This window comes from Typha angustifolia, chromosome 1, assembly GCF_048772165.1.
Source record: "Typha angustifolia cultivar Huaian chromosome 1, ASM4877216v1, whole genome shotgun sequence".
NCBI classification, from domain to species: Eukaryota; Viridiplantae; Streptophyta; class Magnoliopsida; order Poales; family Typhaceae; genus Typha; species Typha angustifolia.
The window spans coordinates 5,875,714-5,884,895 of NC_133239.1; the positions used below are offsets into that span (position 1 = coordinate 5,875,714).

The 9,182-nt window shown below is 36.9% G+C and overlaps 1 protein-coding gene across 1 annotated transcript; it reads right to left on the minus strand.

Moving 5' to 3' along the window:
- Nucleotides 1-3,231: 3,231 nt before the first annotated feature.
- Nucleotides 3,232-8,734, minus strand: LOC140762045 (eukaryotic translation initiation factor 4B1-like). Its single transcript, XM_073099651.1, has 3 exons — nt 7,444-8,734; nt 5,347-5,760; nt 3,232-3,642 (listed from the first exon to the last, which is right to left on the minus strand). The coding sequence occupies exons 1-3, from the start codon at nt 8,592-8,594 to the stop codon at nt 3,618-3,620; spliced, it is 1,590 nt and encodes a 529-aa protein (XP_072955752.1). The 5' UTR covers nt 8,595-8,734; the 3' UTR covers nt 3,232-3,617.
- Between the last annotated feature and the right edge of the window lie 448 nt (nt 8,735-9,182).

Sequence of the window (9,182 nt, forward strand, 5' to 3'; positions counted from 1 at the left end):
TAATGCTTGGATACTTGAATGATTAGATTAGATAACAAAAAAGCCCAGCCCCTTTATATATAGAGGTCAAGTACAATGATTTCTACTCAGACTTAGCTCTAAAAGCTTATATGACTCGAATTAGAACTTGCCTTAGAGGCTTATTATGATTTTATTAAACTTGCCTTATTGGTTTACATAACTTAATTAAACTTATATTAGTAGCTTACATGGTTTAATTAGACTTACCTTAAGGGCTTACACAAGCATGAATCAATTAAAAGTTTAATCCATTGAGTCTAATGTCCGCATAATACGATCCGATCTGACTCGGTTGGTATTATGGCGGACTAAACAATTGAATGTAAAGTGATAGTTTCTATGTCTTTGGGTATTTTTTCATTCTATTTGAAACTTTATGACATAGTTTGAGAACTTCAACTTTAAAATTAATCTTTCACTTTAATATTCTTCATCAAATATTTTATAACTTGTATATATGCTCATGCATAAAATTTAAATACATTATATAAATATAAATTATATTTTAAAATACAATTTGTCAATTATAAATACAAATAAAGCCTAACACCAAATATACTAAGAACTTAATTTCTAATGCTAGATTAGACCAAGTTGCCTATTTAATTAATTTCAATAACTGAAGTTGCACTCTTTATTTTAATTTCCACTTTGTTGGTTCTGAAATTTTGATTTATGGCATTCATAGACCATATCTTTCTAGCTCTTATCATCAATCTCGTTCGACCTTATATAAATATTTATGCTGAAAAATAAATGAGAAATATTTCATGCTATGATATAAAAGGGTTGGACACATCACTGACTGTGCCACAGGCAAATGCCATGGCACATGCTGGTAGTGCCAGCCGTGCCGCAAGAGAGGGAGAGAAAAAGATGAGGAAGACTACTCATTTTTACTTTTCACCGCTCGGCATTGCCATTCCTTGCCGACCTCGTCGTAGCCGTTCGCCACCGTCTCATTAGCCTTGAGCTTGAGCTGCCAATCCCATGCGACGGGATTCTCTATTAGACTGACGAGGAGGGAGTGGTGGGTTGGGTTAGATCAGGTGAAATAAAAACTTAAGTTGTAGATTAAGGGGCGACGAGACGACGAAGAATGACGATGATGAGGTCGACGGAGTAACGTTGGTTGGTTGACGGTGAGCAGCAAAACTGTTAGGAAAGGTGCTGCGCATCAGCCCTAGTGTCATATGCTGGTACTTCGCCAACATGATAAGTGCTTACCAGTATGTCTCGTGCTGGTTGGTCTTAGGAGAATACTAAAACTAGTCAAAGAGGTGATTTATGTTCTCGTGACTTCTTTTTGAGAGGTGGGGACTATGATAGTTTGTAAAACATATTATCCTATTCTACTATTTAGGTTAAGTGCTATGAGTAAAATACAAGATATGCAAGATGAGAAACTAAGCTAATAAGATACAAGTTAAGGCATCAGAATGTAAATAACACGATACACATGGAACTTTCCCTTATTCTCATAAGAGAGGAAAACCATGAACCTATCCAAACAAATAGCCAAGAGGATTTTTTGATACTAACTATTTATAACTCTACTCATACTAACCACACATACTATGTCGATAACATATGGGAGGTTAAGCCTCCTCCTTGGAGAATACTTGTCCGGACCTTATGCGTCAGTTAAATAGTTGGTTCACAACCTAAGTACAAGCCTTCTTCAACTCAACTCTAGTGGTGGTAGTGGTAAACCAGTTCAGCCCCAAAAGGCTTCTTCAAAGCTCCATGGTAAAGAACCTTGTATGATATTGGATCTCTCTCTTCTCTCCTTGCTCTTGGAGGGTATTAAAGCTTCTCAATGTTGTGAGAGATTCGAATGTGATAGCCCTAAACATTTCCTTAAATAGATGGAGAGATCCCAACTTTTGATGGATAAGATCAAGTAAAAAAGCACAAATTACTCGACATCTATTTGGCCACTAGTCGAACGGCGGCTATTGTAATCTTGTAAACTGAAGACTAGAAACATTGTCATAACTACAATATTATACTTTTTAAGAAGTTAGTAGATATAAAAGGTATTCTCATTTCTTAGCTCCCAATGTGGGGACTAAAGTGATCCAATTAATTCTTTTTACATTTGTAAAACCTAGGATTTGAACCTAGATCATTTTATTTGAGATTGAACATAGAATACATATATTATATTATATTATATTAAAAATATATACATGAAGCTAATAGCAGAGCTCAAATGAGCCAAGTCTAATTTGGCTCGGTCACTATTCTGAGCCTAGCCGAGCTCACGAGCTATATTTTGACAGCCTTGTATGTAAGATATTTCATCTAACTGGTAATTGAAAATTGAAAACACCTGAGTATCAAAATTTGTCATTAAGAATGGTAACTCTAGGTTAGGCAGGCTAGTGACAGGATGGTTTTAGGTAATAAAATATAAAATTGTAGGGTTTGGCTAATAAATATCCATATAGTTTACTGTCTGTGTATATATCACTAATTGCGAGATATAGATAGATAGAAACAACATTCTGTTATTCATAGAAGTCTCTTGTTTTGCCCTAGTCGTGGGAGCTCCCAGAAAAACCTACTATATTTATATATGAGCACCAGATGAATAGGATGTATATTTTTCCCTGTGACTACTATTATTACATGTAGCCGCTTGAGTTTTTGACCAAACTAATTCTGTTCTAATTTTTTTTTTTATCAAAATGAGTTAATTCTTAAATTTATTATCAAATAAGATATAATTTATTATATTGCTAATAAAAACACTGTACTGAAATAAGTAAAAATATTTATTAGTTCAACATTTTTATTTGCTCCTAAAACATTAAACTGATTAATTTCTTATCTATATAAATTTTTTTAACTTAATCTTTCGACAGTTAAAAAGAATTGCTTGACGATAAAAATATTAATTAGTTTATCATTTTTATTAAGACTAGTAACCTAGACCTCATTTAGTAATAAATTTAAAGAGCAATCAATTTTAATAAAAAGAATAAAACAGGTGTCTAGGTCAAAAACTCAATGACCGTAGAAAACTTCTGCAGACCAATACAAATTGAGTCCAATTGAAAGGCCAAAAATATAATAACAGCTGAAATGATTTTGTCCTGTATCTACTGCCACCATTTGTTTGAATAAAAGCTTTTCATTTCAAAACCAGATCATATCATTTTCAACAAGAACGAAATTGTGAACAATAAAATGAGCTCCATAATCTGGGTAAGTAATTCAATGTATAAAAGCACTGGATGCAGAAGTCTTAATACATAATACGTGGCCTTAAAGATCTCTGGTAAATATATAAAAAACTTGTATCCTTACAGGACAGTACTTTATAATTAGTCTCAAAGGCTACTGCCGCTTGCCTTGACATGGAAAAAAGAATCCAAATACACCACATCAAGGTAAAATAAATCATGCGACGAGAAGTAACCTCCATTACCTGTGATTCTCGCCACTCTTCCATAGGGAACAAAGGGAAATACTGACTAAAAGAAAAAGAAGAAAAAAAAACTAAATAACACGTTTATAGTCCCAAAACACAAGAGAGGGAGTGGGAGTGGAAAGAGAATGATCATATAGAAGGATTCTGCGAACAGCTTTCACCATCTCTCCCTGGACCTTGACCTGAAACAAAAAATGGAAGGAGGCAAAAAGATATGAACAGCTGTGTATTAGCAAGAAATGGAGTTACTGAAATAAACAGCTCAGTGTACTAAGAAATAGTATAACTGAGATGTAAACTACTTCAAAAAGACCTTATCAAAATTACCTCTGTTCTCATAAGCCAAAATGTTTTCAGTTATACTTACATTTAGCCAGTACTCTGGTGGTCTTTTGGCTGCAAAAATATAAATGACCACCAGAATACTGGCCAATATAGACAGTGATATAAAAATAGAACAAAGGTTGGTTATAAGTGAACTAACTAATATGTTTTTCTTGCATATTGAGTTATATATTTGAGTAGTACTCTGATTCTCATTGATTTAATAATCAAATATGAATATTTCAGACATCCTATTTTCATCCTTATCTGTATTCATACCAGCAGAGGATATGGATATGGTGTTCCTACCATCTGATCCGTATTGGAACCATTTTCACCCCTAGTCAGTGGTATGAATGCAACATCAGATACTTAAGAAGGGATTCTAGTATTCTACTTTTTATTAAGCATAAACAGAAGTCCAGTAACATGCTTCTTATGGGTCAGCAATCATTTAGAACAACGAGACCTAAGTTCAACTATGTGAGATCAAATATTGAAATGCTGAAAAATGCTTGCTGCTTGCCCTGCGATGGCAGCCTAGCAAACCTGAGACCAGGATCATGACTAAAGTCTACAGGTCATAAAGAGGCTCCTCTCTCTGAGTTAAAAATTTCATTTCAAGCACAAACTGAGTTTGACAACCATTGGAAAAGGAGGAAGGATTTTGGATTTTGCATAAGATTGTCCCTCATTTCACCAGATTTTTCACTTCAATGTCATAACTCCTCATTTCACCAAGAGAACCATGCCTAATTCCAAAAAATAAAAATAAAAAATGAAAGAATTTAAGTCACGTTAGATGGTGCAAAATTTTAAGCAGAATAATTTACAGATCTACATATAAAGTTTGATCACCCCAATTCCCTAATTTGGCTTGAATTTTTATCTGAAATTGGGGGGAAATTGTTTCCATATAAATTTGGCCCCAAACTCAAAATTAGATCGATGGAACTTGAAAGTCCTAACCTTCTTGGTTGATTTCAATTCAATTTCAGAAATTGGCAATGAAACTTGTGATGCCCCACTATATTTGCAGACATAACATAGCATATAGTGAGGCAAGATATTCTTACCCAACAATATATGAATTCTTTATTGTTGCTAGTTTTTTTAGTACAATTATCCGAAATCTGTGTTATTGATCTTTGAAGCCATTCCCTTAAATAATCAATAGGCGACATAGGTAAAGTCAACAATGGCCATGCCATGCCATCATCGGCACGACACATGCTAGTCGGCACGCCCTTGCATGCTACTACCACACATTTAATATATTTTTAATAAAAAAATTTAGAATATGAGCATGTCCGATGTCCTGAGTGTCGGCGCATGTCCATGGCAAAACAATCCTTCGGCCATACCTAAACATTGTGTAACAATAAAAGATAAAGGAAACTACGACGCATTAAGGGCACATATAGTTGTGCTCCTAGATATAACCAACTACACATATTTACCAAGGCCAGCAAATTATATGCCTTTAGAAGAGAAGCAGACATTTCAGATGGAGTTAATAGCAAGTAAATAACAGATCATTAAAGGCGCGAAAGTGCACAAACCTGTCTGAATTTCTGCCTCCAAAAGAGCCCCTATCTCGAACTCCCTGAAATCCCCATTTATCATCAACTGGCTTGGCCCGCATGTCTAATATGCCACCACGGGAATGAGGTCTTCCCATGGACTCTGTACTCTGTGACTCTTCTGATACATCAGATTGTGAAAACATAGTAACCCTTCCTGCTCCTGAGCCAGGCCTAACATCAGTGGTTCTCTGTCCAAATCGAACCTTGTCATCCAACTCAGTTGTCAACAGCTCCAGCTCCTTCTCTTTATCAAATATCTGCTCTCGTAGGTTTGTTATTCCTGTAGAAACTTGTGCAGAACCATCGCTCATTTTTGTCTCAGCTTCTTCCAATGCCTTCTTCAGATGATTTATATGCTCTTTAATCATCCTTTCTTCAGCAGTCTCAGCTCTAAAAAAATTAAAATCCAGAACAAAAATACAAAATCATATAAGAGAGATAACTCCAAGGAATTAAGAAGGGATCGTTTAATCGAGAAAAATTCCGATTCATATCATAAGGATTTTAAAATTTCACAATATCAAGTGGAGGATATAAGGTTTCTTTATTTCAATAAACCAATAAACCTTATATCTGTGATATCACAACAATAATCAAGGTAAAAAAGATACAAGGCATGTACCACAGGCTATTAGGATTCTCAATTATTGCCTGATCTTGCTAATTAAAACTTGAAACTGGAAGTATCATAATATTTTTAAATAAAGGACATTCAAAGAAGTTTAGGTAGCTACCAAACTGGAATTTGAGGCATCTAACTCTTCAGATGTGGTCTAATTCTATCTTACAGAAACCTCCTTCAGTGCTTTTAATCACAAAAGAGCAGGCATTCACTTAGGAATAGCTATTTGTAATCAGCTAAATCTCAAATGGATATTATCAGTCAATAACCAAAACAGTTAAAATAGAGATTTAGTCAGTATTACTAATGTCAAGTCATATACTATAACCATCTTTACACCCACTTTCTCTAAACCTTAAGAGATTAGAACAACAATATATATCCAAAAGCAAACATGTTATAACATGTTAACTAACAAAAATCTCATCTAATATCACTCACCCTTGGTGTGCCTTCTAAATCTCTGAGAAACATAATGTGATCACTTCACATCAAAAATACTACAGAGTCTTAAGACATGAAGGTAATATGCGTCAACAACGTGAAGAGTGAGTTCCATTTTGTATTCTACATTACACTAAAATAGGTTTACCTTAATATCAACATTAAACTCAAAATTAATCCAAATGAAACAGTAAGCCCTAAGAAGAAATAATAATATTCCTATCAAACATAACATTAAGATAAAGATAGTAGTCAATAACAAGAAAATCTTTGATTGTTAAAAAATAATATGATATGATGAGGAAAAAGGTCACATAATCACTCAAGATTGAATCTTTTAAGTTGACATAACAAATGTGCCAAGAGGAACCCTAAAATCAAACCTCCAAGGATCATCCAATTTGTACATTACACAACTAGGCCAATTTTCAGAAAATTAAAGGAAACATAGCAATCAAGTTTTAGTCATTTGTTTGCCAGTATCACCCTAAACAAAAACAGTATGTTTCATTAAAGGCAATATATCACAAGGAATATCACAACTATGAACATTTCTTCTATTCTCCTTAGACAAAATATCATGTCATAATCCTTCATCAACAAGCTAATGACATACACTACCTAAAAGACGATCAAGATGAGGTTTCAAATGGCAGGAAATGGAGGCTTTTAATGATGAAGCTCATTAAGGATATCAAAATGCAATAGTTAAAAGGTAAACAAAGGAAATGTAGGCAAGACAAGGGATTTTAAGAAGCATTTTATTTGCGTTAGATGACAGAAAACAATTAAGCATGTCTCTTGGTATCTCAATAACAGCAAAGATAAGCAACTAAACAACATACGAAGCAGTAATCAACAGTGCCACAGAACATTGATCATTAAAAGACAGAAGTACAAAGATGACCAGTGTTAGTTCCTCCTGCTAAAGTGTAGTAGACAATATAAAAGAACAACATAAAAACTACAAGAACATGCTATTTGAAAAAGGGAGTATAGTAAAAAACCTGTCAACCCCACGATGTTCTAGGTCTAGGTCTATCTTTCTCCAATCCTTTCCTTTCTCCTCTAACACAACCTCGCGAGGCTTTGCATCACCGAAAGGGTTCACTTTTGGCCGTGTCCTCGAAGCTCCTTCTCCTGCAGCTGCCAGAACTTGAACCGCAGGGCTGCCAGGCCTGCTTGACTGAGCACTAGACGGCCTACTAGAATGAGAACTAGTCGGCCTGCTGGTCTTCTTCACCTCAATAGCAGTATCCATTTTCCTCCAATCCAATCCTTTCTCAGCCAAAACTTCCTCCCTAGGCCTCGCAGCACCAAATGGGCTTGGCCGAGTGCTCACACTCTCACTCGGAACCCTAACATCCCCCTTCGGTGGTTCAAGAACAAGTCTCGGCCTTTCTCGCTCCTCACTTTGGGGCCTCACTCCTCCGCTGCCTCCCCTAAACCAACGGTCGGAATCTGATGGACCAGAAGAATCCCTAAATCCCGACCCAAAGCTGTCGTGCCTGGAAGCAATCGGCTTCTTCCCACGGGACCAGTCATCGACATCATCCACCCTCGAGCTGCTGTTGCTCCTCATTGAACCATACCGATCTCCCTTCCCGGAATCTATCGGCGCAAAAGACTTCTTGTTCGCAGCCCAATTATCCACCTCGTCCGCCCGTGATGGCTGATCGAGATCAGAAACCCTAGCCGATGTGCCGCGCCGCTGCTCATCATCGAATCCAGCACCATACTGCCTCCTTGAACCTGAACCCTCGCTTTCTTCGGTCCTCCGGGAGTTGTAGCCATACGATCGGAAGCCGCCACCAAGGCGGGAGCGGTCGAGCTCCTCTGCAGATCTCTCGCGGGGACCAGTTGGGAGGAGGAGAATTTCATCATGGGTGAGGCCCCTGGGCTCCACGGAGGGGTTCCGCCGGCCCCCAGCGGGGCCGACGTATGAGCCGAACTCGGCAAGGGATAAGGGGGTAGCCTTCTTCTTCTTAGGTTTTCCGACTGCGGCGGCGGCCTCCTTGAGGCTGGGGAAGCTCTGGGAAATATCAGCGGCGGTACTCGTGGCGGCCGCCGCCGCCGCCGCAGCCGCCTCGCGCTCCTCGGCCTCGGCGCGCTCAGCCTCGAGGGCCCACGCGCCGACTCCGCCCCATGGTTTAGACATTGGAAGATTGTGATGGAGGGTTCGAACGGATTAGGGTTAGTGTTAGGGTTTCGACGGAGTAGCGGGAGAAGAGAACTAGAGAAGCACTACGAGACGGAATCGATGAAAGAAAGAACGATCCAGTTGGGTAGGACGGAGGTATTCTAACGCGCGCAGGCTAAAATACCGAAAATTGACGGCTTTTATGGTATTTTTCCCCTCCTTTTCCGAGTGTTTTTCAAGGATTTTTCACATAACTGCCACGGAAAATTTTCAAAATATCATAATTATCGTTATTCTTTAAAATATTATAATTGCTATTAAAATCTTTTAAGATTATCATTGTGATTAGCTTTTAACAAAATATTTCTAATAAGACTATAATTAAAATTAATAAACACGTATAAGTATTTGTTTTTTTTAATTTATAATATTTAGCATAAAGAAAATATTATTGCTGTACTATGGTATTGGTGTAATATAGACAGCTTTAAAATTATTTTAGAGTAAAATAAATTTTTTTAAAAAATCCGAGTTGTGTTTTTTCATGATTAATTATATTTTAATAATAGAAGGACATTTTTGAGAGAATGCAATAATATATTTTAA

Bases quoted from the DNA above. Each gene is read 5' to 3' on its own strand.
- LOC140762045 (XM_073099651.1), bottom strand. From the start codon at position 8,594: ATGTCTAAACCATGGGGCGGAGTCGGCGCGTGGGCCCTCGAGGCTGAG. The intron at 5,761-7,443 runs GTTTTTTACTAT...TAATTTTTTTAG, and splicing joins GAACATCGTGGGGTTGACAG to AGCTGAGACTGCTGAAGAAA. The intron at 3,643-5,346 runs GTTTGTGCACTT...TTTTTGTTTCAG, and splicing joins GGAGGCAGAAATTCAGACAG to GTCAAGGTCCAGGGAGAGAT.